Genomic DNA, 26,049 nt, shown 5'->3' on the forward strand with positions numbered 1-26,049 from the left:
TTCGAAGCCCACGTCGTGGGCAGCGAGCTGCAGCCTGGCACTGTCCCCTCGGCTCCCCGGCGTCGCTGCGGTCGGAGCGGGAGCGTGTGTGCGGGGCAGGGCTGGGTGTCAGCGAGCACAGCCCTGGCTCCTGGCCCGCGGTGTGTGTGCGGGGCAGGGCTGGGTGTCGGCGAGCACAGCCCTGGCTCCTGGCCCGCGGTGTGTGTGCGGGGCAGGGCTGGGTGCCGGCGAGCTCAGCCCGCGTTCCTGGCCCGCGGTGTGTGTGCGGGGCAGGGCTGGGTGCCGGCGAGCTCAGCCCGCGTTCCTGGGCCGCCCCGGCCGCCGCTGCAGCCCCGCCACCTGCGGCGGCCGCTCCGCATCGCCGCCGCCTCCCGAGTCACGGGGCTGGCACCGCGGAAAGGCGGCCGTCCCAGGAGACAGCTGCAGCTCCTTCTGCAGCTCCCTGGCCATTTTTAGAAGCACTTTCCCCCCCCTCCTCTCTGAAGTAATGTGATGGGCCCGCACATTTTCCAGGATAAAGTTTCCTTGGCCCTGCAAGCTGTGCCTCCTGCCTCGGGCATGAGCCCCCATTAACACTTCCCCTCCTGACAGAGCCTCCCAGGCTGCGTTTGGTGGCTTTGTCTGCTCTGCAAAGGACAGGCTTAGGAGATGCAAGTAGATATTGCTCTGATAGAAAAGTAAAATTCTATTTATGTGGAAATCATTTATAGCAAACCAAAGGTGCGCTTCCATCTCTTCTCTAATACACTGTGTTGCATGTGTAAAATTTCCGCTTAAAGCAAATGCAAGGGATTGCCTGGGGAATTTTTTTGTGCTTGTATCAACTCAAGCACAACTTCCACCTGTGCTGAGGCTGCTACAAAAGGCTCCCCTGTCCCAAAGGATGAGTGCATACATTGGCAGCAGCATCCTCTGAAGTCCTTCCTTGTCACCTGGGGTCATTGCCAACCCTTTGCAGGCTTTGGAACCTTTCTTGTTTATGAGGTTGAATGACAAAGTAAAGCAGCAAACTGAAAATAGTTTTGCTTTTTCTTCCCTCATTGAATAAAATGGTTTTGTGGGGGTCAGATAAGAAGCATACCTGCTGGAATCACTGCCACAAATCACTCTTTTTCTGGCTCAACCCCATTTGGTCTTTTCCAGAAGTCCCTTGATGCTGTGGTTTGTGTTGCTATGAGGAGATGTTTGCCTCTCGTCTGGCAAACATCCCACAAACTGCAGCTAGTTCCCTATATGATGAAAAATTGGTGAAGTTGGGAAATAAGAACAGACCCGTTCCTCTTTTTATTTTCTAAAGGAGTCTTGCTTTGTTTTTAAACCCACCAAAAAAGTGGGTTTGAAACCCACAAAAAAAGTGACCACAAGCATGAATAGTTGTTAACTTTTTCTCTTGGTTTTCATTTCAGGCTCACAACCATCTAAACCAAGATGTCTGAGTAAGTTCCCATTTTTCTGTCTCTAATACACTGTTGGCATTTAAAAACTTTTGTTCAACCATCAACTTTTATGCTTGTTAAAATTCTTCTGCTTGTTTCCAGTTAAGATGCTAACTAACTGCCTTTTTTTCCTCTTTCCCCTTTCTCTTCTATCCTTTCCTTGTCCATCTGCTTTTCCTGAACAGTGAAGAGGTAAGTGTGTTGTGCTGGGGTTTTCCTTTAGCAATGCTCATGGCAGCAGTCCTGGCTTCCCTGTTCCTCCCTAGGAAAATCAGCCGCTGAGTGTGCATGTGGGAAGAATGGCTCATGGTTATTTTCTTGCTGACTCCTCCTGGTAAACACGTGAAGGAGAAGAAAAATCCCTTTTGAAAGATTTTTTTCTGTCCCCTGGCTTGGAGTTAGATGCTTTTTTCCCTCCATTCCTGCTTCCCCAGCCGGCCACGAGATGGTGCTGGGAAGGCAGTGGTCCAGACCCCCCTCTCCTCCACCATCCATCCACCATCCCGCCCTTGGCCGAGCATCCTCTCCTCCTTCCCCGCATCTAGCCCTTCATTTTCTACCCACTGAGCACTGACAAATCCCTTCTCAAAGGCAAATCAAGGAGACCTGGATCCGGGGGAGTTTGAGCAGGGTGGAAGTCTCATTCTTAGCAAGTTTTCTCCGGCTTCTGGCAAAGCCAGGTGGGGCTGGGGGTGTCTGGAGAAATGCAGGGGAAGGTGTGGGAGGATTGTTTGTGGCTTTGTCACTCCACATTTCCTCTTAGCAAATTGCTCCATCCTTCATTTCTGCTTGGCATCTCCCCATATGTCTGCAACACCACAAACTCCAGCTTGTTCTCACTGAGAGAAAAGAGGATGTCAGGGACACATAGAAATGCCACACAATGGTGCCGATATCCAACATGTTCTTTTGCTCCCCATCAAACCCAGACCTCCCAGAAGAGGCTGGGAGGGCGCTCTTTGCTAAGGTTCTGGTTTTCAGATGGAGTATAAGCCCTGGACTAACAGCCCTCAAGGGATCTGATTATCGGATGGTTAGTAGTGTGCTGCATCTCTGAGCTGGGTGTCTTTTATCTGCAGAGCCCTCCAGCCCTGTCAGGAGGGCCTTGGCACCATTTACATATGTGAGAAGTGTCAGGTTTTGTTACATTTCACTCTGCACATCCTTATCCACTTCCTCCTCTCCGCAGCACAGACCCACACCTGAGTGCTGCTTTCTACTCCCTGCCCCTCAGCATATCAGATGTGTTTCCCCTGGGCCAGCCCAACTCAGCGGTGCCCTGTCTTCTGGGTGAAATGCTCAGGAAACAGCTGAAATGCAGAAGTTGTGGGTTTTTATAAATTGGAGTCCTGTGGCTGCTGGTCCAGCATGGCAAGGACAGAAGGGCAGCCTGTGGTTGGGTCTGCCCTCCAGCTGTGATGAACCTCTGCTTCAGCATCACTTGGTCTTTCCAGCTCCAAGAAATTATACAGCCTTCATGTTTTCACCTGCCTGGCTGTCCTTGTCACCAGAGTGTCAGAAGGACTCGTGCCCTGGACTGCTCAGAAAGACATCCCACAGCTCCTGAGTGCCCAGAAACATGGGGATCATTAGCTTGAGCACAAAGTAAAACACATCTCAGTGAATAGGAAATTAGAGGAAAGGCTAAAAGTCCCAAGAAGCCAAGTTTGAAGCCATATTTTATACATATATTTTCAAGTTCATCACCCTTGTTATCTTTTCCTCTGGGACTCTGTAGGTTTTAGCTACCTGAGGTTGGCAAAGCTGGGTTCAGCAGGGAGCTTCTTCCTTGAGTGCTGCTGGTTTGGGGACAAACTGTGTGTCAAGATGGAGCCATCTCCCTGGCAGGGCTGCAGGTCCTTGGTGGACTGTGGCATTGCATGGGGAAGGGCAGTGGAAAGGAGCATGGGCACCTGATAACCTTCTTTTCTCTTGTCTTGTCTTCTACTTGCAGAAAAAGAGGAGGGCAGCCACTGCCCGTCGGCAGCACCTGAAGGTACGTGGCACTGCTGTGGCTGTGGGATGTGTGCCCCGACCTTCCACCTCCCATCCCAAGCCAGCCAGCTCTCAGCACTCTCCCTGCTAGAACAGGCCACAGTGCACAGTGTGGGAGCTTCCCACCCCACTCCTTACTGGGTCTATCTTATCCCTTGCTTGGAAATGATGGTATTTATGGGAACTCCCCAGGATGCCTCCCCATCAGGACTCCCACTCCCCTGATGACCCCCCTACCCTCATTCCTTGCTTCCACCCTGCACTGACGCTTCTCCTGCTGCCTTCCAGAGTGCTATGCTGCAGCTTGCTGTCACTGAAATAGAAAAGGAAGCAGCTGCTAAAGAAGTGGAAAAGCAAAACTACCTGGCAGAACATTGCCCTCCTCTGTCACTCCCAGGATCCATGCAGGAACTTCAGGTACAGGCTTCTTTAACCCTTTCTGTGCTGGAGCAGAAAATACTTGACTCCATCAGTCAGCCTGGTGGATCTAGACTGACCTTAGCAGAAAATACTTGACTCCATCAGTCAGCCTGGTGGATCTAGACTGACCTTCCCATCTTGACCCTCTCCTCACCCGTGTTACCCTGGAGCCAGCTGAACATGCAGCTGGCTTGAGAGGCAGGTGGGGTCTCTCTGCAAACAAAAGGGCTGGAAAAGGCTGGCAGGAAAGATGTGTTTTAAATGATGTGTTGAGGCAGCATTTGCATGCAGCCAGTAGCATGGAGCTGGCTGACAAGCCCCTCTTCACCTTAGTCCCATCTAGTCTTCAGGACTGAGGGCTTTCAGAGCCAGAGCGGTCAGGAGAGAGGAATCATGTCTGGATCCTAGCAGTCAACATCCCTCTTTGCTTTCTTCCCAGGAGCTGTGCAAAAAGCTTCATGCCAAGATAGAGTCAGTGGATGAGGAGAGGTATGACACAGAGGTGAAGCTACAGAAGACTACAAAGGAGGTAAGTTTCCTCTGGAGGCATCCTTCAGGGGAGTCTGCCACCATTCCTCATGATTCCCTGCACTGCTTGGGTCCATCTCATTAAACCCATGCCCCTCTCTCTCTCTACCCCCCCTCATTTCATCCCCCCCAGCTGGAAGACTTGAGCCAGAAACTGTTTGACCTGCGTGGCAAGTTCAAGCGGCCGCCGCTGCGCAGGGTGCGCATGTCGGCTGACGCCATGCTGCGGGCCCTGCTGGGCTCCAAGCACAAGGTCTGCATGGACCTCCGAGCCAACCTGAAGCAAGTGAAGAAGGAGGACACTGAGAAGGTATCCTTCCCTCTTCCTTTTTCCCCTAACAGGAGTTGCCCCCACCCTTCAGGGCTCACACCTCCTTGTAAGATAGACGGGGTTGAAAGTGACTCTTTCTCCATAATGTTCTTCCTGCTCAGTGTTTCCTTCTCTGGAACCCGTGATGTTGAAACAGGAGGGTGCAGTTCAAAAAGATGTACAGCATGGGAGGAGCTGGGTTCCTCTAGCTGACATGGGGGTTTCCATGGGTGGACTGGTGTGGGGCTGGGGCCGGGTGGGTTCTTACTACGTCACTATTCACACCGACACAACCTTCCCTCCCCCAGGAGAAGGATCTGCGTGATGTTGGTGACTGGAGGAAGAACATTGAGGAGAAGTCTGGCATGGAGGGCAGAAAGAAGATGTTTGAGGCTGGCGAGTCCTAAGCACCTGTGTCTCCACAGCTGTCCTCCTCTCCCTGCTGTCCCTGCTGCCCTGCCAGGCTCAGGGGCACCGACTGGGTGCCATTTCTCTTTAGTTTTGCGAAGAGCTGCATCATGGCAGCAGTGATGTAAATAAAGCTTTGGTGGGAGAGGTGGGTGTTGCCTGCCTGGGTGGCCAGACCCCGACTCATGCCATGGTGCCAGCAGGGACTGCCTCACTTTGCCAGTCCTGGTGGGGATGGGGAGGCTTTGGCACGGGCTGTGCTGAGGACGTGGGGGACCCTTCTGCTGTTGGTCCCTGTCCAAATCCAAAAGTGCAGATGCCCATGCTGTTCCCCAGTGGTGAAGAGACAAAAAGACAACAATCCAAGCCCAAGGAGGCTTGGAGAACCTCAGCCCATGATGGCATCAGCAGGAAGCTGTGGGGAAAAGCTGAGGGGGGGGGGAGAGGGGTGGCATCTGCAGGGCAGAAGCAGACCCTTTGGCTCTGGTGGGATTTGGGAGGTGCAAAGTCAGGAGAACCTTGGCAGCACCTGCAGCAGCCCCCTGGGACTGGTATGGTGTGGGGTGCTGTGGTTTAGAGATGATGGCTATCACCAGAGTGGCAGGGGGAGCTGGGGGGAACAGTGGGTCACTCCTTTCCCTGCCACGGTGGGGATGTCCATTCCGCCCAATTTTCTTTTGGGTTAGCCCAGGACTTCCAAATTTTTAGCTGCTGACAAGTAAAATCTTAAATCAGTCTCAATGGTTTTTAAAAGAGAACAAAACAAACCCCAAATTCACCTTCCTTCTGCCCTCTCCCATCCCCCCAAACCCTCAGCTTGTGAAGTTTCCGGCACAGCTCACTTCTGCTGAGCACAGGAAAAGTGAAACAGTGGCAGCACCCCGGTGCTGGAGCTGTCTGTGCCAACCAGGGGAGAAGATGTCAGACTCGGAGGGGTGCCAGGAGGGTGCAGAAGGAGTGACCCAAGTGGGAGATGAATCCCTTGAGGAGAACGAGAGGTGAGGCTTGGGGACACCACACTGCCTTCCAGTCCCAGGATACTGGGAAGCCGGGAAGCTGGGGGGCACGGAGGGAAAGGAGGATGTGCAGCCAGAACAATGATGACCCACAAGGCTGAAATAGGTCAGATATTCCATCAGGCTTTTGACAAGCTTCTCCAGCTAGGATGAGACTTAGATTTCCTTAAGGTCTCATCCCCTTTGAACTTCAAAGCCCTTGGGAAGGGGTTGATCGAGTGGGAATGCCAGCTGCAGAAGCAGGAAAGCTCAAGTGAGAGGTCTGATGACCTGGACCTGCTCTGCAGCTGAAATCAGCCCCATATCTAAGACCTCTCTAATGCGGAGATCAGCTGCCTTCTCTCCTTGCTGGGCACATCTGATTTCTTGCTGTATCCTCTACAACTCCAGCCGAATTAACCTGGCAATGTTTCAGGCTGGCTTCTGTAAAATTATATATCTCCCTCTGCCTCTGCTCTGCTTTATTGCTTTATCAGCAGAGACTGCAAAATTTGGGGTCTCTTCACTTGAATACAGACAGCCTTCCATGAGGACTAAAAGAAGACAGATCAGTAGCAGAGACCACATCTGCAGATAGATAAGCTTGGCCAAAGTGCATCACCCTGAAGTGCTCAGATTTGGACTGGATTCAGGCTGAGCATCCAGGGAGTTTAGCAGGTTGCCTGATTTTTCACCTCCAGCTTCAAAGATCGCATTAGCATTTCTCCCCAAGGCTTCTGAGAGCTGGCACAGCTAATGTTGAAGGGGAAAAAAAGCCCCTGGAGTGACAATGAGAGGAGAAAGGTGTGTCATCTCCTGTCATTAGTGGTTGCAGCAAATGCTTCAGCTGACACCTGACAGCAATTAGCCTGGGCTGAAGATTTGACTGGAAGCTTCAAAAGGTGCTGGAAGGCTCTGTACATGACTTGCTGCTGAAACAAAGGGGAAGCCTTGGATGCTGGGGGAGCACAGGGGTTTCCTTAGCATGGGGATCACTGTGATTCCCAGCATTGTTCCTGCCTGGCTGTGCCTGTGCTGCAGGCTCAGCTCGCCTTGCAGCAGCAAGGAGCAGGTGCTGTGTGTGGCCCAAGGCAAGCAAACCTTCCTGCTCCCCTCTTGCTGCAGTGAGTGCAGGTACTTTGGTGCATGCAGGGCCAACACTGGGGTCTTCTGGTGGGGCTGCATCATCTTGTTCCCTTTTCTGCTTCCTGCTGGAGTTTCAGCTGAATAAAAGGCTGTTTGGAGGAGTCTGTTCTGTAGCACGCAGACCCTTACAGCCTTGTTTAAAAAGAGTGTGAACGCTGACAGCAGGGTGGCACATCCTTTCCTCTCTAGCTGTGTTTTAGAATCTTAATGAATTATGAAAATTGATGGCAAAAATAGTGAGCAGAAATGAGTTCCTCTTTGTTTCAAAAATATGAAGAATTACTTTCCCTTACAGTTTGTATAATAGTTTCATGTGCACCTCTCAACTTCTCTCACTTTTCCTTCTACTGTTTAAATGCTTGCTAGACTCTGGTGATTTCCACTCCCAAAATGGAGGAAGGAAGTGTTTATTTGCCGTTTGGGTCTACCTTTTCTCACCCTGTGGCTAGCTCATCTCCCTGATCTCCTGTCCTTGATGAAAAAGCTCTTTTCAGGCTGACCCATGTATGGATGGAGGCAGGACAAGGCTCTAAGGACAGCCTAAAGCATGATGGATGTCAGAGCAACCAGTTTTGTGATGGAGCTGCCAGGAAAGCAAATCCCAAGGCTCCTGGGTGTATTGCAGAGTGGGAGATGTCAGGAGAAAAATATTGTTGCTGTGTTTCTGTAGACAATGAACCTTGTCTATTTAGCTGTGCCCAGCGTATATAGAAGCATGCATTAGAAAAGGTCCTAGAAATATTAATTTAAACACAGCCTTCTCTGTTTCCTTGTTCAAATTGGGACATACTGACAAAGTCCTGCTAATGCTGGTGTAAATCTGCTTAAACCAGACCGGTGTAATGCTCTCTTCCATGAACTGGAATTGCTGTATGGGAAACTGCTGTGGTGTGAGCCTCCCCAAATAAGTGAGAAGCTGGGGGGAGCTCTGGAGAGGTGACTTCGACTTCTGGGGTTGTCCTGCTTTGATGGGGAGGGGTTGGGAGCCCAGTATGCGCAGGGTCTGTTACTCAGAGCTCTCTGTAAAGCTCTGGAGGCTTCAGGTCATTCCTGCCCTTAGTTCCTACACCCATGGCCAGGCATGTCCCTTGGGCTGTGCTCTGCAGGATATCTGCACCTGGGAGGCAGACTGGATTTGGATTTTCCCAAATCCCCTGTCTCTGCCCTCCTGGGGCTTCCCTCCCCGTGAGCTGCAGGACAGGCAGCCCATGTATGGTCACTGCCTGGGGAGAGGTTCTGCTGTGCCAGCAAGCAGCAGGCTTTTCCTTGCCACGTCCATCCCCAGCTGTCTTGAATTCTCCAGATCCTTAGAGGAGTCTCAAGGGTCTTTGCTGAAATGACTGCTGTTGCTAAGTATACCCATGGTTGGAAGGAGGTTGTTTGGGAAAACTGATACTTGGAGAGATTTTGGAGCCCTCAGTACACCAGATTCCTTGGGGGTAGAATGGAGGGATGGCTGATCCCTGCTCAGGAGTAACTGGTCACAGTTTGACCCAGCTGGGCTCATTAAAGTGGAAAAAATAGTAGGGAAATTAACAGGGGAGGACCAGATGGATTATTTAATGAAGCTGGGTTATACTTCTGGTTTCCAAATTGGATATAGGTGGTCTGGCAGTGGCATTAGGGATAAAGAACTGTCTCTAATTATAGGGGATATCAGGTGCCTTCACTGTCCTTTTCTCCTTGAGGAAAAAAAAATAAATTAAGCCTGGCTTGCCTCGCCTTGCCTCCAGGCTTATTTTGCTATGTAAAGCGATGGGTTTGGAGGAGTGTGTGTTAAAGCAGGGGATTGCCCAGCAGCCTTCATTTGAATTGCACTTTTCTTTTTAAAACACAGAAGACTCTCTGCTGGCTGAAAGGATGGCTTTTAAAAAACTCTTGGTGTGAAGTCTGGCTCTGATGCTTGTGGGAATCCCTTGCCCCTGGATTTTGTAAGGTGAACTTACTTCAGAGGGTTTAGGGCTTTTCCCCAAATCTGAAAACCCTGTGATAACTGGAAGGGCTGGCTGTGCAGCAGGGAAGTGCTTAACCTTGGTATGCCCTGGGGATCCTGGGCCCCTCTGCTCTGACCTTCACTGACCTTGCTAATCCAGCCCTGACTGATGCTCTGCCTGCATCCCCCTTTGCATCTGTAACCCCTGTGACCCACATGCCCAGCTGTGGGGTCTGCCTGGGGGCTGAGCTGACTCTTTGCTGCCCTGGTGCTCTCATCGGAGCTGGGCTTTCTCCCAGCTAGGCACTCATCCAGCCTGGCTGCTGCCTCTGTCAGGACACTGACTCACGACTGGACAGACCACCACTGCCAGGAGGTGCTCCAAGACCTCCTCAGTGTCGTGTTTTTGTTGGGAACAGCTTTTTCTTTGAGGGGGATGGGAATCCTGACCCAAACAAAGTTGTTGCTCAGGCTCCAGGAGGCATTGGTCTGACCACCAGACTCCTGAGACTGTAACCTGGCTCTGAGGGGCTGCAAACCTGCAGTGGTGCGCAGGGGCTCAGAGGGAACATCACAAGGATTCGGTGCTCTCACTTCACCCATGCTGCCCTCCTGGCACAGTCCAGCTTTGCACACCTGCCTGGGAGGGACAGTGCCTGCTCACCTGGAGGTGAGGGAGGGCTCTGCTCCCCCAGCCTGCACAGCAGCTTGGACCTCCTGCAGCTGCAGTTCCTCTTCTCTTTATGGGTCCAATAAACCCCTGATCAGGCTGTCTTTGGGATTACTGAGGGGGGGCTTTGGTATCCTTTAAGGCAAATGCACGGGGAATGGATCTTCACGGCGTGGTTCTGTTCTAAAGCCTTTCCTGAGGAGAAGCCTTGGGGATGTACACCAATGAAAGGAAGACACAGGGCTGTGTGAGAGGGGCTCAGGCCTTTTTACCTGGGTCGTGTTCTGGATCATGGCCATCTGGTATAGGTCAAAAAATACATCCTAGGAGGTGCTGCACACTCTGGGAAAGCAGCTGTCCTGCCAGCCATGAATTTGGTATGATCAGTGCTAGAGGAACACCCATGGTGCCCAGCCAAGGTCAGGGGGCCACCATGGTGGGTGTTCTGTGGGTACTGCCTCAGGGATGGAGGACAGGTTATCTCCACTGTAAGGCCAGACAGCTGAGGCTGGGATGGTCAGGAAGGGGAAGGGATGCCCTGACTGTAGAACTTGCCCAGTGTGGGTTTGGTACCCAGAAGAGGTGTTTCCGACTGGACCTGTGTGACATCTGCCAGGCCAAGGCATCCCACACTTGACACCTGTGTTCAGGCACCTGAATTGCTCCCTGATTTCCCAGAACCAGCTAGGAAGCACAGGCCACTCGTGAGACTTGAGCCCAGCTCTCCTGAGGCTTGCCCAGGCGTCTCGCAGTCCTCAGCCTGTCCCCATGTTCCACAGAGGCTCAGTCACGAGTGGGTTAACCAGCCCCACTTGGAGCCCATGTATGTTTTCCTTGCCAGTGCATCCATCCTAACACACACCAGATGTGTGAGGCAGCCTTTGAAGTGTCTTAATCCCAGGTTTCAGCACTCAGAGTTGTCTTTCTCACGGGCAGGTCTCCGGTGCCTTTCTGGGGGCTCCGCTCCTCCAGCCCCCATCCCCTGCAGGAGAACTGGCAGCAAGGCAGGACAAAATACCTCCTGTTTTTTGCTACTTTAAGCAAGTCCTTCCTGGGATGGGCTGCTGGGGCTGGCAGCAGAGCTCCATATTCAGTCATACGTGGGAGTGTCAAACCCAGGAGCTGCTTGGGTTCAGCCTGTCCCACACGAGCAGTGGTGGTTCCCAGAGCCCGGTGCGTCTGGTAACTGTCCCAGAAATACACGGATAAAGAGGAAGATGCACGAGCAAACCCAGCTGGATTTTTTAATGAATGGAAATGGCAGTCAGTGGGCTTCTATGGGCTTAATTGTTGACTTCCATCCAGTGCTCTGAAAACTTGGGGCAATCGGCAAGCAATGGATCTGAGAAGTGCAAGACTCAGATTAGCTGGAGCTCAGTTTATTTGGATTTCTCTTGCTATTGAGCAGACATGTAGGCCCAAATGCTTTTGCCAGTGCATGTCAGCACCATCCCTCTGCTTGCCATAGAGAAAGCTCTGCCAGTTTGCATCAGCTGGAGCTCTTTGGTTCTTTTGCTTACATGCTCATTTTGAAACCAGATTTTTTTTTTTTTTCTGTTAGGGATTCATTCTGCATTACCAAGGAAGCCTCTCTCCCAGCTCTAGGTATCTGTTGCTTGCTGCAGCTGACTAGACAGTTTGTGCAGTGCTTTTTATCAAGTCCTTGCCAGATAGCTTGGAAAATATGATCTCTTCTTCTGTGCTTGTGCATGCTTGTGCTTTTCTGCTGCAGAAGCAGTTTCCTTTCCAGTGCAAGCTTGCTTTGGAGCCATTAGCATTGACAAACTCTGAGTTATTGACAGACCCCAAACAATCACGGCTGCCAGCTATTTGGGAGGGGCAGAATTCTCTCCCAATAAAATTGATGACAATAATAATTTCCTTTTGAAATGAGTGCTTCCTTGCAGTTGTCACATAACTTCCCATACCAGGAGCTGGCAGCATTGTGCCCAAGCTGAGTTATCTTGAAGGGCAGACTACTGTGATACACAGGCTGTGCACGCCTGCTCTGGTGGGACATTTTGCTGGAGGTGGCATTTGTCTCCTGCTGCTTCTGTATTCCAGTTGCCATCTTCCTGCATACAGCATTAGCTGCCCTTTGTGCAGAAAGGCTCCTCTCAGCTTTTTTTTGGGCCTCACTTTGGAGCATTAATGACTATTCCCCCTTGATGGAGCCATGTGTCTTCAGGCTTTCTGAACACACGATGATGTTTTGCGAGCCCTTTCCAAACAGCTCCTGTCTTTTGCCCAGCTTAGCGAGGGAAACCTGAATGGATATGGGCAAGCTGATATTAGATGCCTTTCCCTGGGACAAGGAGCAACTTGAAGTGAGGGATGCAGGAACTGTCCAGTGGTGCTAGGGAGTTCCTTCTTATCCATTTAGTGTCCCCTGACCCCAGCTGAAGTGACAGCCCGGCGGTGTAAAGCAGAGATTAATGGTAGCTAAAACTGCTTGTGTTGCACAGCATAGTGCTGCATCAGAGCCTGGAGCCAGCTGCAGATGAGCTAATAAGTTTATATTGGGCAGAAGCTGTATTTTCCTTCCTGAAAGCTGTGTGGTCAGCTGAGCAGCATGGCTTGACACAGGGCTGCACTTGAGCTCACCCACAGGCCCATCCACAAACCCTGCTGCACGGCTTTGGGTGCTGCTCAAACATGTCACACAGATGCCACCTGGTGAAGGAAGGTGGTGCTCTCTTACTGGTACCTCTTATACCCAGCCTGGGAGGTGTCTGAAGGTGTCTTCAGCTTGCCAGTGCCATCTAATCCACCTAAGCAAAGCAAAGACTACTCCATTTATTTTGAATAGACATTCAAAATTCAAATTCATTCAGCAGCTTTCCCAACCTTGGTGAGCAGAGATTCGTGACAAAGCAATGTGATGCTATATAAAGACCTTTTTAAGATTTTTCCTACAGTGTCTGCTGGACAACCTCTTGGCAGCAGCTGCCTGTATCTTATCCATCCTGGCTGGAGTCCTTTGTCCTGCTTCTTGGCCTTGTAGTAGACAAGCATCCCTAAGAGATGGAGCCCGTCTCCTCGGGGCCAATAGTTCTCCCCTTGTCCTGTAATGACCCTCCTGTGTGGGATGGGAGTGTCTTATCTGCAGCCATTGTTTTGTCTTCCTGTCTCTTTCCCAATGGCTTTGTTGATTTAACATAACATACAGATAGCAGTGCACAGTATCAGTGATGGTGCTGGCTCGACATGCTGGACCAGCTGCACTCCTCCAGGTCTTGGCTCGGTCACTTGGCCTTGGCCCTGCTCTGGGATACCTGGATGGTGGCTCACTGCAGTGGCTCAGGGGGTCTCTTGCTGTTTGCCCAGCCCTTGGTGCAACAGGAGCCCAGATCTCCTTTAACTGTGCTGGGCTGCCCTGGTAATGCTTCTCTCCTTCCTCTGCTTTTTAAATCCGTCCTTTGTCCTTGTGTGCATCACCCCTGGGGCAAAAGCATCTTCTCTTACAAGGCTTGTGAACTTGCATCTTCCCCTCTCACTGATAAATGAAGCAAACTCCACAATGGAACCTAGTGATTTTAGGTTTATGGATGTACCCCTTAAGTTCCCCAGGGAGTGTCTGTTTTCCATTCTGTGTGAGAGTGAGAGGTGGCAGTGGGATAGAGGAAGAAGAATGCTCCTTCTAGATCCAGCTTCTGATTCCCTCTCATTTCTGTCTCTTTGGATATCAGAGGAAGAAAGTCATCAGTGATCCCATGCCAAATATTTCAGACTTAGTATGACACAGTGTTTGTTGGCTGTTTAGACCCACAATTATACATGTTTTTCATGGTGCTCCTCTGAGCACGTCAGCCTGGCAACAACTCTGAGCCAACAGAGTTGGCTCCCACCTACAGCACCCCCTCCCTGAACACCCATGGGGTCGTGCACTGCCTTGGGAATATCCTCCCCTGGCTCATGCCAGGACAGAGGAAGGCTTGCTGGGGAGCACCACTGGACTCCTTGCCCTGAGCTAATTGCAGAGGTGGGGCGCCCTGCCCTCCTGGCAGCACACTTGGTGCTCGTAAAGAGCTGCTCTGGTGGGAAGGAGACAATGTGCTGCTTTTGGCTGCTAGTCCTGCTGTCTCCTCAGGATTATCTCTTGTTTGTCTGTCTTGGTCTCTGTATTTGGCTGCCTGAAAGTGAGTGCTGGCAGAGTAAGGTGGCCTGAGTTAAGTGGGAGTTGAGGGTGAAGGTGAGGTGGGCAAACCCTACCGCACAGGCCAGTGTGTAAACCCCACTGTCTGTGCAGCTGATGGACAGTGGGGTGCCCTTTCCCCTGAACTGGGGCTCCTGGGGAGGGGCTGGGCAAATGCTGGTGCCTGCCAGGCTGGTTTCAAAGCAGTGGATGCATGTGCCTGGTGAGGAGAGGCTGGTGGGATGGCAGAGTTTAAAAGGAAAGCCAGAGACTACCTGGTCTGAAAGGAGTCTAAAAGGAAAACCAGACCTACCCCCCATCTGTTCCATTGTCCTAGGGGCTGCTGGCGGAGGCACAGGGTCTCCAGCTGAGATAGGGCTCTTAGTCCTTGCTGAAGATGTGATGCTGTCCCTGTGAGAACATCTTCTCAGGTGGGATCTCACCACTGACACACAGGCATGGACCTCTGGGAACCATGCTGGCAGATGGTGGCACTTGTAAAGGACTGGCCCTTACAGTGACTGTGCTTATGCTGACAGTGGTTGACATCCCAGCAGTATTGGAGAGAAATGCTTGAGCTGTATTTAGCAGGACTAGGGTATTTTTGTTTCTTTTTTTTTTTTTTTCTTTCCCTTGACCATGTGTGAGCCTTCAACTGATTTTGCAACTAGTGCTACATAGCAGAATGATTGTGTAATTAACGGGAACTGGTGCAGCCCTATCTCTCTGGGACTGCAGCCCTCCTTCCCACAGGGATGGAGGCAGACCCACTCTCTCTCACAGCATTTCACCTTCTCTGCCCTCCCTGCTGCTGGGAAGAGCTTTGGGGAACTCCAGTACCACACAATGTGTTCCTGGGTGCTCCAGTTCCTGTACTGGGCTGGTGTTTTGCTGCAGAGATTTATGGTGGTTCTCCTAGCTTAAACTGTGCCAGAAAATAACAGATGAATTAATAATTTTTTTTTCTTCCTGTGTCCACTGTACTCCTACCCACTTCCTGGTGGGACCAGGGGGTTTGTTTCTGTGAAAGGATCCAAGCAGCTGTGGGACTGATGCTGACCTTACTGCTCCTGGACACAGGGAATGACTCACACTGATGCACGTGGCAGTGAGGGGCAGGACAGGAGAGGGGACCCAAGGTGCCTCTCCACTCCAAGGCAGGGGTGTGGGATTTCTCCTGCACTGCTCTTTCTCTGTGGGCATGTCCTTTGTGCTTTTGAGTAGTGGGTTTAAATGCTCCCTGCCCCACAGAGATGGGGATAGTGACTCTGTCCATTCCCCTTCTTGCAAGCTGTGCATCCTGCCCTGCTCTCTTCCCCCCGAGGTCCTGCAGGACCCCGCTGATGCTGGAGGAAGGATGAGTTTTCCTGTCATATTTAATATCTTTCTCAAAGATGAAGGGCAGGAAGCCTTCCCCAGAGGTCAAGTGGCCCAGCCATCTTGAAATATTTTTCCAGGCAGAGTTCAGCACTAGGAATTTCTCTCCCTGGGAACAACACAGAGCTGAGCCTGCTGCCTGTTGCAGTTAAGAGACCCCCTTCCTCACTGCCTCACTTCTGGTGTTTCCAAATTATCTTAGCACCTTAGACCAGTAAGAGCTAATGTCATGACCTCTCCCCAGTCCTGCATTTCATCATCCAAGCATGGTTTCTGTCAGCCCTGTTCATTGAAATCCCCATCTCTGAGAGGCAGTCAGTCCTGGAACTGGGGTGGAAGTCTGCCAAGTGCTTTCAAGACAAGGAGCTCATGCTGGCATCCTCTGGGAGTCAAACCGGGTGTGGAGCCAAGGCTCTCTTGCTGGGGGAATTAACAGCTTTTCCTCTGCCCATTTACACAGAGACTTCACCTCCCATAGGTAGCAGCATCCTGTTACCTCCAGAGGCTCCTGCCTTCTCCCAGTGACAGGGGCTGCCTTCCTCCTTGCCCCTCCTCGGCTCCCTGAGGATCGCCTGGCATCTCTGCCTGAATGAAGAATGCTTGCAGTGATCTCATTCAAACCCCAGTTGCTGCTGGCCCATGGCTGCTGAGCTACATCTCTGCCTGCCAGGGCTCCTCCAAGCTGCCTCCTTGCTTGGCTCGGACCATGGGAGTCAGTGGCAGGTTTGGGCTGATTCTCTCCAAAACGAAAACCCTGTAGGTGCATGCTTCATTTCAACTCTGGCCAGTTGTGGTGAAGTCAATAGGAATGCTCACATGCTTAAACCTAATTACTCCTGCAAGCACTTGCAGGGCTGGGACAAGCTTTTTTTTTTTTTTAGCAAGAGATCTTTTGTGGTAGATCTCTTGCATCTTCTCACTGAATTTAGAAAGAAAAATATGCAGTGTGATATCATCTGAGCAGCCCACAGAGCAGCATCAATGTCTGTGCTTTGTGGATTTTGTTGTTCATAATCACTTAGGTGATGCTTAGTAAATACCTGCAGGGGAAAAAACCAAGCTGTTTTGAAATGAAGAGACAGTGAAAGGGAGGGCAGGTACTTCCTTTTTTTTATTGAGATTTCTTGGTGTATTTCATGGGCAACTTCCCCATTTCATCACACCAGGAGTCAAGAAACATTTCTGCAGAAGAGATGGAAAGGAAACGTGTAAATGAGATGAGAGGGACTGAAAGCAGAAGGAAGGTGAGGGTCTCAGAAGAGTGGTTCCGTCAGACCTGCTCCCATTTTGCAAGCAGCCAGAGGAATATTCCCACTTACCTTGGGGAACATGGGCAGGCCGTGCCATGAGCACCATAATGTGCAAGTATAAGGCAGGGCTGGAACTTGCTAGGTACAAGTCCAGGCACCTGTTGGTTTGGCATAGTAGAGGTTCTCTTTTCACCCAAAAAGCACACGTGGACCAGGAGATGCAGTTTAGGGAGAAAGACTCTTCTGTTTTTTCCTCCCAAGGCTACTCCCGTGAGGAGGCAGCATGAAGAACAACCATCTGAATGTGTAGCAGATGGGCATTTTGTTTTAGCAGGTGACAATCTTAGTCCTTCATCAAACACTCTTGCACTTCTTTTATCTCCTGAAATATCAGTGTTTCGTGGAGGCAAGCCAGATTTAGCCAAATTTTTTGCCTCTTGCCCAATTTGATAGCTGGGAAAACTGAGGCACGGATGACTTGGTGACTCTGTCAGGGGCAATGTTTGAGAGCAGAAGCAGGGTGTAAGCTGCTTGCCTGCCTGAGGCTGCAGCTCTGGGGCTTCCCCCAAAATCTTGCTGCTATCCCCATCCCAGGAGAACATTTTCCTCTGGTGTGGCGTTTCCCAGTGCTAAGCCCCTTTCGCGTTAATCTGACTCTTGGCTCACCTTCGGACGTGCAGGGACTGTTTGGAGGTGAGACCTTCACGCAAGACTTCTGCTGTGAATGGAGCAGGAGTGATTTACAGCCCGTCGAGTGCAAGTTGCCAACCTGGATGTCTGCTCCCTAGTTGCTTTGTGTAATCAGAAAAACGGTGGTAAAGGTGCGAAAAAACAGAAGGAAAAAAAAAAAAAAAGAAAACAGGGCGGGGGAGAGGAGGTGGCTGGAGAAGATGAAGGAAGGAGAGAAGAGTTAAAGGCAGGAGAGAATCCCCCTGGCAGGGGAGTGGGGAGCGCCGGGCTTTGTGCCGCGGGGCCCGCCGGCGGCTGCGCCCCCAGAGATTCTCCCGTGACACTTCCACGAGGCAGAGGGGGAGGAGGAGGAGGAGGTAGAGGTGGAGGAGACAAGCCGGGGGTGTGGAGCAGGGGGGGCGAGCAGAAACAAAAGGAAACCAGCTGCAGAACTTCCTGAAGGCGGAGAGGGGGCCGCGGAGCGCGCAGTGCCGGGCGGCTCCTGCGGCGCTGGGGAGGGGGCGGCAGCGGGACCCTGCCCGCCGCGGCTCCGCCACCATGACCAGCGCGATCCTGAGGCGGAACTCCAGCAAGCAGGGCCTGCAGAACCTCATCAGGTGAGCGCCCACCTGCCCGCGGACCCGCTCCCGGCTCCGGCGGGATGTGCCCGCGCCCCGGGGCGCGGAGGGGGACGCCGGGGGGAGAGGGAGCGTGTTCCGGACCGACCATCTTCGTGTCCCTTTAAATCGGCTGGATTTCGTCCTTACCCTGGTTTTCCAGCAGACCCCATGCATTGGAAGGAAGGATAATAGATAACCCTCCCTCTCCTCCCCTAAAGCTGTATGAGAAAAGCAGATTTGAACTTACTGATGGCTTTTCCAGGAGCTCCCAACTGAAATAACTGAGCACAACTGTACTGTGACACTCACCTGAGCCGCTGCTTTCCCCTCTCCCTGCAAGGGATGTCTCAGTACGTGGCCTTTTGTGTCTCTCGAGTGCTGAACGCTTCTGCCTAGAAAAAGGATTTTTCTTTTTTCCCCGCAGGAACTGTACGTTGTGCACGCTGTGATGTGCGTTTTTAATTCAGAGATCAGTGCAGGGCTGGATCCTCCCAGGGCTGCAAGCTGACACCGCTCTTTTTTCGATTTAATTGATCACAATAGAGCTTTGAACCTTTCCCTCAGAGTATAATTGCCAGGGCAGGGAGGTGGATGGCTCAGTTGGGCTCATTCCCGTTTGTCAGCCGGCGCTGAGCCCGGGAGGACGGCTACATTGTCTGCTGGCTTTGAGATTCCCTGCCATGCGGTCACTGTGCTCTTCCCTGGGGGCTGGAATCGCTGCTTCCCTCCGTGGGTCTCTGGGATCCATCTCTGGATGATGGTGGTGTGCCGCGCTGGTGGCCCTGACTGGGCTGAAGAGAGGCACTTCTCACCTTTTGGTATTTAGTTGAGCAGATGGATGGTGAGAGGTGGGATTAGGCAGTGCCGGACTCACATTCTGCATCTCGGGTGCCTCTTGGCTCCCTTGTGCTCACTGTGGCTGCTGGTCTCCAGCCGAGAGGTGGAGGATGTCACGGTGGGGTTTATTTCACCAGGCATTTTCCAGTCAGTTTGGGATCTCCTTGATCTAAACCTCATCTCTCAAATAAGTTTCTTGCCTCGGAAGGTAAATGGGCACTGACAGCCCATCCAGTCCTTGCCACTTTCTGCCCTTCTGCACCCAGGCAAGTTGGCAGGAAAGCTCCTACTGGTTGCACAGGCCCCTGGGGTGGAAAACGGGCAGGAGGAGCTGACTCCTCTTGGTTCATCTTTCATTTGGCTTGTTGGACCCATTCCCTGGTCTCAGCCCAGGGGGATGGGATCCGAGTTACACGTCCCTGTTTCAGAGCAGGGCTTTGTCAGCAGCTTGTGAGGGGTAGGGAAACCTCTGGGGTGTGCAGAAGGCAGGGATGAGCTCAGATCTGGGGCCAGCTGGTACTGAGGAGGGCCAGGGAAATGAAGTGGGGTGGGAATTGTCTGCTTACAGCTGGGTAGCAATCTATTTTGCAGGGTGACAGATGGGGGGGAGCGAGGGGAAGCGCATGTGCTTCATTCAGAGAAAAGGGGTGTGCGAAGGACTGTCCTCCGCACAGCCTAAACCAGGGGTGTTTTCCTGTCCTGAGTGACATCTCCAAGTTCCTCCTGCTTTGGATAAGGGACTTTTGGTGTCCCTGAGACTCACAGGGACTTTTTTTACAAGGTGACATGTTTCCTGAGTAGGGTTATTACACTTAAACCTGACTGAGGTTCAGCTTTGTGGCTGTGTTTTGCAGTCCTGCTTACAGATGAGGAGTGGAGCGGGGTGTGAGGGATTTCCATGGTTTGCACACAAAAAGCCTCACTTATGCTCACAAGATTCAACAGTGGAACAGGCAGGGCCTGCTCCATACACACCATAGCCCATTTTACAGCTGTATTTTTCTCCTGGAGCAGTTTCTCCTGGAGTTCCTGAGATCAGCTGTGGGGCTGGCTCTGCAAGTCCTGCCAGCTTGGCTGCAGGAAGGAAGGAGCTTCTTTAGGGAATGGCTCGAGGCTCCTGCCTTGAAGATACATTTCTGCCAAGATTGCTGTGCTCTGCTTTTTTCTGTCCCAAGGTGGCTGCAGCAGAGTGGTTACACTGTGTAGGTCCTGGAGTGCTTTGGAGACCTGGAGCACACAGTGCAAACAGCTGCTCAGAGCCATAACCACGAGCACTGGAGAGATCAGTGTGGTGTCAGGATTTACCTGGCTGCTCCTGCTGCAGGGCAACAGCAGGGATAACCAGGGAGTTACCTTCTCTGAGCACCTTCTCAGGAGCTGCTAGCCAGCTGTCCAACAGCTGGGTTAGGGGTTCCTGAGCTAAAACCAGTGTAAGTCTTGTGGATTTTGGGTTGAAAAGCTGAGTCCCAGTGCTTTAAGGATCCTGCCTCGTGCTTGATACAAAACCCCAGCATTTCAGACAAAGGGGCCCATGGGTGAAGCATCACCCAGATATCAGTCCCAGGAGTCAGATTTGCATTAAATGGCTTTTCCACTGACTGCTGACAGGCTTAGTGCACGTGGTGCTCTGGCATGGTTTGATGTGCTTGGGATCACTAGGACACATCGGAGACACCTGGAGGCTGAAGAACTGAGCCAGTTCTCAAGGAAACATCTTTCACCTCTTCCCAGCCAGGAGGTGGGCTGGAAAAATTAGCCCTCTTTCTTCCTCACTGGCTTTGCAGAAGGTGCAGGCAGGGATGTTCCACTGACATCTGAAAACCTGGAGGCTGAAAAGAGCCCAGGGTGAGGCTTTGCAACTGCAGAGCACGAGTGGTTGAGTAATTACCTTAGGGAATGGTATGAGAAGAATGGGCAATTGCAGGGCTATCTACCTTCCCTGCTTTGGCCCGTGTGCCCAGGCACTCCCCTTGTCCAGCATAGTTTCTCTGTCAGGATATCACTGGGGAAATATTTCTCCCTTTGTAGCCCTCTTACCGCGATGATCCCTCACACGCCCACAAGGCTTTGTGTTTTTTCAAAGTCCTCTCCAAACATGAGCCACTTTATCTTGTTATCACGATCTCTTTCTCCTTATCCTTCTAATGTATTCCTATAAATAAGATAGGGATCCAGCACCTGTCATGTCGATTCATTCAGTTCATTATCTGCTCCTGCTGGAATTTTACTCTCCCTCTATTTATCGAGCTTGAAGTGTTTCACAAAAGAATATGGCTGTTTAATTAACCTACAAATCAGCCTGTCTGTAAAGCAGCTGTGCTGCTCCTTGGAACTGGATTATTGGGCCTGGTGGCTGACACTGCTCCCACTGGATGCTGTGTGTCCCCTTTGCTGGGCTCTGGGTGCCTGGCTGGGATGTGCTGCCCTGGGGAGCAGTGTGTGGGCATATGGATGTGAGCTGGGAGCACTGCTGCTCTTGTCTCTCTTATCTGGCTTGTGGCTGAATCTGGGGTGCCATTAGGAAGTGAGCTGTGATTTGTTCCTGGGGGAAAAGGACAGTGTTCTTACATGCTACAACACCCCTTTGCTTCCCAGCACACCGGGGGCCTGGTCCAGGGCAGGGGCTCCAGAGCACGGCTGCTGCAGAGCAGCAAATAAACCAGTGTCTCTAATTGTATGTCTTTGCTATGCCATGGAGTCTGGAGTACAAATAATCCTGTGGGAAAAAGGGGCTGAATCTTGAGGATGAAAAAGCTCAGGGGAAGAAAAAAGCCAGAAAATTTGATCACGGGATAGAGCTAATTATTTACTCTGTAGGATGGGATTTTTGCTTTGTTATCTTCTGTGGACTCATTAACATGGGAAGCCAGAACGTGAGATCTGAAATGAATCTTGCACAGTGCTGTGTTTTGGCCTGCCATATGTGATGAGATGAGTGCCACCTCCAGCACTCATGGCTCCTGGCACCCATGAGGCACCACAGGGCCCCTTCTTTCTTTCCAGGCAATGCTGCTGGTGATGCTTAGAGTTCCTCAGCACTATGGTAGCTCTAAAATTCCCTGAACTTGAATTTTGGTGCGTGTCATGAGTGTAATAATTGGTTTGATCAGGATATGGGGGCTCTGCCCAGCTCTGTGGGACGCCTTCCTTTCTGCCTGCATTCGATGTTTCCCAAAGCTTGCCAGGATGTGTCTCAGCAGGGAAGATGCTACTCTGGTATTTTTGTCTTGACCTCCTGAGTGCTGAGCTGGGAACAAGGAGCTGGGAAGCACTTGGGAGGGCTGGATGGCGCTTTGAAGGGGAAGAACATTTTCTGTGGGGTGGGGGAGTGTGTGGTTGATGCCAGGACATGGCTGGGCACAGTTTGTTGCCTGGGAGATAGCTACTGCCTCCAGGGACTATTGCAGAACCACTTTGCTTCAACTCCCTGGCTCCCAGATAGGTGTAGGGAGTGAGGAATTCCTGCTGTGAAGAATTGGGGCAGCTCTTTAGGGGAAGATGGGGAAACTGAAACGTGTAGGAACGAGCCAGCAGCAGAGCAGTTGTGTGGGAAGAGGAGGAAGGGATCCCTGCATGGGGACACCAGGGGACACAGGGCCTCCATCAGTGTGATTCATGCTTTGCCATGCTGCCTCAGTGTGTCATGAGGACCCTATGTGCTGCCCTTCTCGAGTCCTCCCTATTTTGATGTTTTTATTAGTGGCATTTATTTCTTTATCCCTCTGTGCCCCACTGGCATGGCCAGGGCAGAGCAGATGGGCACCTTTGTGGATTCCACAAGCGGAGGGCAGATGGAAAGGGAGACATGAGCAGAGGCTGCTGGCAGGGAGGAGCATCCAGGAGAGCCCTTTGGGCCTGACTGATGGCATGCCTGGGGGATTTCCACATCCCAGGGTGCCTTCTGTGGTGCCAGCTGCTTGCAGGGTGATGCCACCATATTCTGCAACCCAGGAGGAGCCTGGGGATTTGCAGCCCAGCTGAGCTGTGGGGCAGGATGAGGGTAAGGGCTAAGCCAGTGCGTGGTGGGTAAGTCCTGGGTGCCTTGTGTCCACCCTCAGCTTTCACCCCAAGGATAACAGCTCTTCCTTTCTCTCCAGTTGAAGCAGCTCATCTGTCCCCTCTGAGTACTCTGTGGATCCATTCCCAGATTTTTCCCAGCCCTAGGGTTTGTTCTGTCAGAAGTACACCTACCACTGACCTTTCCCAGAAACTGGTGCATGGGTTTTGTTTGCCTTTAGCCTGGCCTGACCCAGATTTTTTCCTGCTCTCAGGCAATTGGATGTTCAGGGCCTGAACTTTGAGCCCATGGAAATTTTGGGAAGCTGTAGTGAGCCTTTGAGCCCGTCAGGGCTGCGACCACAGGTCACTGGCATCCTCTCATGGTGTGGAAAGGACCACCATGTGTATCTGAGCGTGGCTCAGCTAGAAAGAATGCTGGTTGGAAAAGCTGAGGCCTGAGACACCAGCTGGGATGGTGTCTAAAAACTAATTTTCAGCTTCCAATTTTTTTTGATTTCTCCTTCTCCCTCCATTTCTAACTCTTTTGATGGAGCATCAAATAGCATCAGCACCATCCCTCAGCTCTGTGGTGGGCAAAGGACAACTGGGGCTGCCAAGTGCCTCAGCAAGAAGCTGGGCTGCCATGCCCTCAAACACAGGATTGTGGGATCAGTATTTTGGGGCAGACTCTTTTTCCTCACGAAGATGCTCTGTCCTAGCGCAGCAGGGAGCGAGGGCTTGCTGCTGCTCTGGTTCCTGCTGCAGCGCAGCTCGTGGGTGATGGCTGCAAAGGAGGAGATGTCGGCGCTCGCAGGGCGCAGAGCAGCAGCGCTCTCATGGCCAAACTCCCTCCTGCTGCTGGGGGACCACCTGCCCCGGGGTGCCCAGGGAGGGCCAGGCCAGCTGGGCTATTAAAAACACCCCACTGACAGGGATAAGGCAATTGCTCACCTTTCTAGGCTCAGATTTGTTTTCCAGCAGGAGTGTGTCAAGAAGGATGCTGGCTGACTGTCGCCGAGGCAGGGAGGCTGTGGAGTCTTGCTTCCCTCTTAAGGAGGAGAAAAATAAAATTCAAAAGCTGGGCAAGGCAGTCTGCATCTCTTTGGCAAGTCTGTTTTCTCCTCTGACATGCTTCTCCCTTGCACAAACAGAGCCCAGACTTCCTGCCCTGCAGAAAAAACCCTCCAATTCCTTGAGCCTTCTGGCTGAGATGGAGAGACCGTGAGAAAGAGCCATGGTTGGAGGTCATACCCAGCCCTGATTTCTCACACGTACTGAATGCAGTGGAGTGCTGGGAGGGCTCGGGCCCCAGCCCTTTCCTCCCCCTGCCAAATTCCTGGCCGGTGATGTTGATGCATTATTGCACCGGCCTATCTGTGTGCTAAGGACCCGCGGTCCTGAAGGTGCAATTCATCATCCTGGAGGCGATTCGTTTTGATTCTGTCTGCCGTGATTAAAATCAATAATAATAAAAAGAAACAGTTGTTCCCCCTGGTTGCCTGGTGCCTCTGTGAGGGGTTGTGCATCACCTGTGGCGTCTGGAAGCATGGAGCATTCCATGTACTTTGTTGGAGCCACAGTCCTGTGAGTGGCAGGAGGGGACAGATGAAGCTCATGATGAAGGACCAGCCCTGCTTTCATCCCTCCTCCTGCCATTTGCCACCAGCTTTCTCAAGTGCGTCTTGTTTTGCTTGTGCAAGCAGTAAATTACCATCCTGGGGCTTTCCCTGCCTGTCATGCCACAGTGACAGGTCAATCTTTGCAGGGGATTTAATGAAGGCTAGACTAGGCAGAGTTTTATATGTGGCACATGTGATGCGTGGCTGTACATCTGCACATCCTTCTCAGGGCAAAGAGGGGATGTGCTTGTGCAGAGGAAATCCAAGATCTGTTTAAAAAAAGAAGAGCTGCTTTTATTTTTAAAAGGGAGATAGGTCTCTGCAATGCTAAATGTGGTTTTCCTTCTATTTCTGCTTGATGAAAGTTTGGGATGTATCATATTCTGTTCAGATGCCTTGGTGTGTCCTTATCACCCCATACGTGCTGCCTCTCCACAGCCCCAGTTCTAGCAGGAGGCGGAGTTGGGCTCTGTGGCCACTCCTGGGTGTGAAGCAGCTCTGTCCTGCTGTTCACATCCTGAAGGTGACCCATGATTTAAAGGAGAAATGGGGAGGCATGGCCAAGACTGCACAGCTACGTGTGGGGTGGGGAAGCTTGGTATGAGAACAAGGCTGAGGATGAAGTGCATAGATGCATTTTTTCCTCTCCCCCTGCCCCCCTTCTTGTTCAAACTCTGTAGCCTGGACTCTGAACGGAGCAATGCAGCTGAGGAATTACATGAATGTATGGGAGGGAGAGGCTTGTGGAGTATCTCTGGCTGCCTTTGACTGACACGCTGCTGTTTCGGAGCTAGAATAACTCTCCCGAGGCGAGGCTGAAATAAACTTTAGGATGTGACATAATAATTCCTCATTTTATTTCTTTTCTCAGTCTCCCTGTCTTGTACTGCTATCCTCACCCCATTCCTTATTCAGTGGGATGATGACCCAGCTGTAATCTTTGCTATCCAGCCACGTTACTCCCAAGGCATGGAAACCCATGACTTCTGTGGTGGCCTGACACCAGTGGTCCTGATTGACATGAGTGGAGGCTTTATCTGTGTATTTCAGCATACTTGACTGAGTCACACAGAGCCATTATATGCCACTAATAAGTGATTAATTTGTTGGCAGAAAGTCAAGTGGGTGAGGAAGCTGTAGCCTTCAGAGGGTGTCCTCTTCCCTTTTGTGTGACAGGGTGAGCTGCACATCTCCTGCCAGCAGTCAGGGCCCTTTATAAATGTGTGATAAACACAATATGAAATAAAGCCTGGCATCTCTGCTCGGCAGCAGATGAACTTGTGGATGGTCCTAGGCCATATTCTGCACTGATGTGTTATCTGGCACTGTGACAGGGCAGTGCAGGCTGCATGGAAGGGGAAGGTCCCTTGCATTGGTTCTGACATCTCCCTTTCCCAAACCTCAACAGAGAGGAGATGGGATGGCTGCCCTTCCCAGTTCTCTAATTCATGCAGCCCTGTGGCTCCCAGGGGATATTTCTAGCTGTGGTGGACACTGGGTTTTTCACAGGTGATGGGGTAATTTACCTTCTGGAGCTGCACAGGGCTCCTCCTACATCCTGTTCCCAAAACCTCTTCCCTTTTGTGACCTGCCTTTGTGGGGGCAACCTACCCAACAGAGGTGGCAACCAAAGCCAGCACGCTCCTGGCCTGGTACCCCAGTGAGCTCAGGAGACAGGAATGTCCAGTGTGTTGGTAGAGGG

The 26,049-nt window shown here is 51.7% G+C and overlaps 2 protein-coding genes across 4 annotated transcripts in view; both read left to right on the forward strand.

The window, feature by feature from the left end:
- Positions 1-3,390: 3,390 nt before the first annotated feature.
- On the forward strand, positions 3,391-5,129 carry TNNI2 (troponin I2, fast skeletal type). Its single transcript, XM_084208031.1, has 5 exons — positions 3,391-3,432; positions 3,720-3,848; positions 4,291-4,380; positions 4,513-4,689; positions 4,998-5,129. The coding sequence occupies exons 2-5, from the start codon at positions 3,726-3,728 to the stop codon at positions 5,094-5,096; spliced, it is 489 nt and encodes a 162-aa protein (XP_084064157.1). The 5' UTR covers positions 3,391-3,432; positions 3,720-3,725; the 3' UTR covers positions 5,097-5,129.
- Positions 5,130-5,967: 838 nt separating this feature from the next.
- Positions 5,968-26,049, forward strand: part of LSP1 (lymphocyte specific protein 1) — a 48,535-nt gene continuing 28,453 nt past the window's right edge. For 2 of the 3 annotated variants that reach the window (XM_084207566.1, XM_084207568.1), the window contains exon 1: positions 5,968-6,095. In XM_084207566.1, the coding sequence (XP_084063692.1) occupies positions 6,016-6,095 (80 nt within the window). In that variant the 5' untranslated portion in view covers positions 5,968-6,015. Of the gene's footprint in view, positions 6,096-17,331; positions 17,890-26,049 lie in introns of those variants that run through there. The other variant, XM_084207567.1, reaches the window with a different exon arrangement.

Source organism: Fringilla coelebs, assembly GCF_963513975.1.
Source record: "Fringilla coelebs genome assembly, chromosome: 6".
Lineage (NCBI taxonomy): Eukaryota > Metazoa > Chordata > Aves > Passeriformes > Fringillidae > Fringilla > Fringilla coelebs.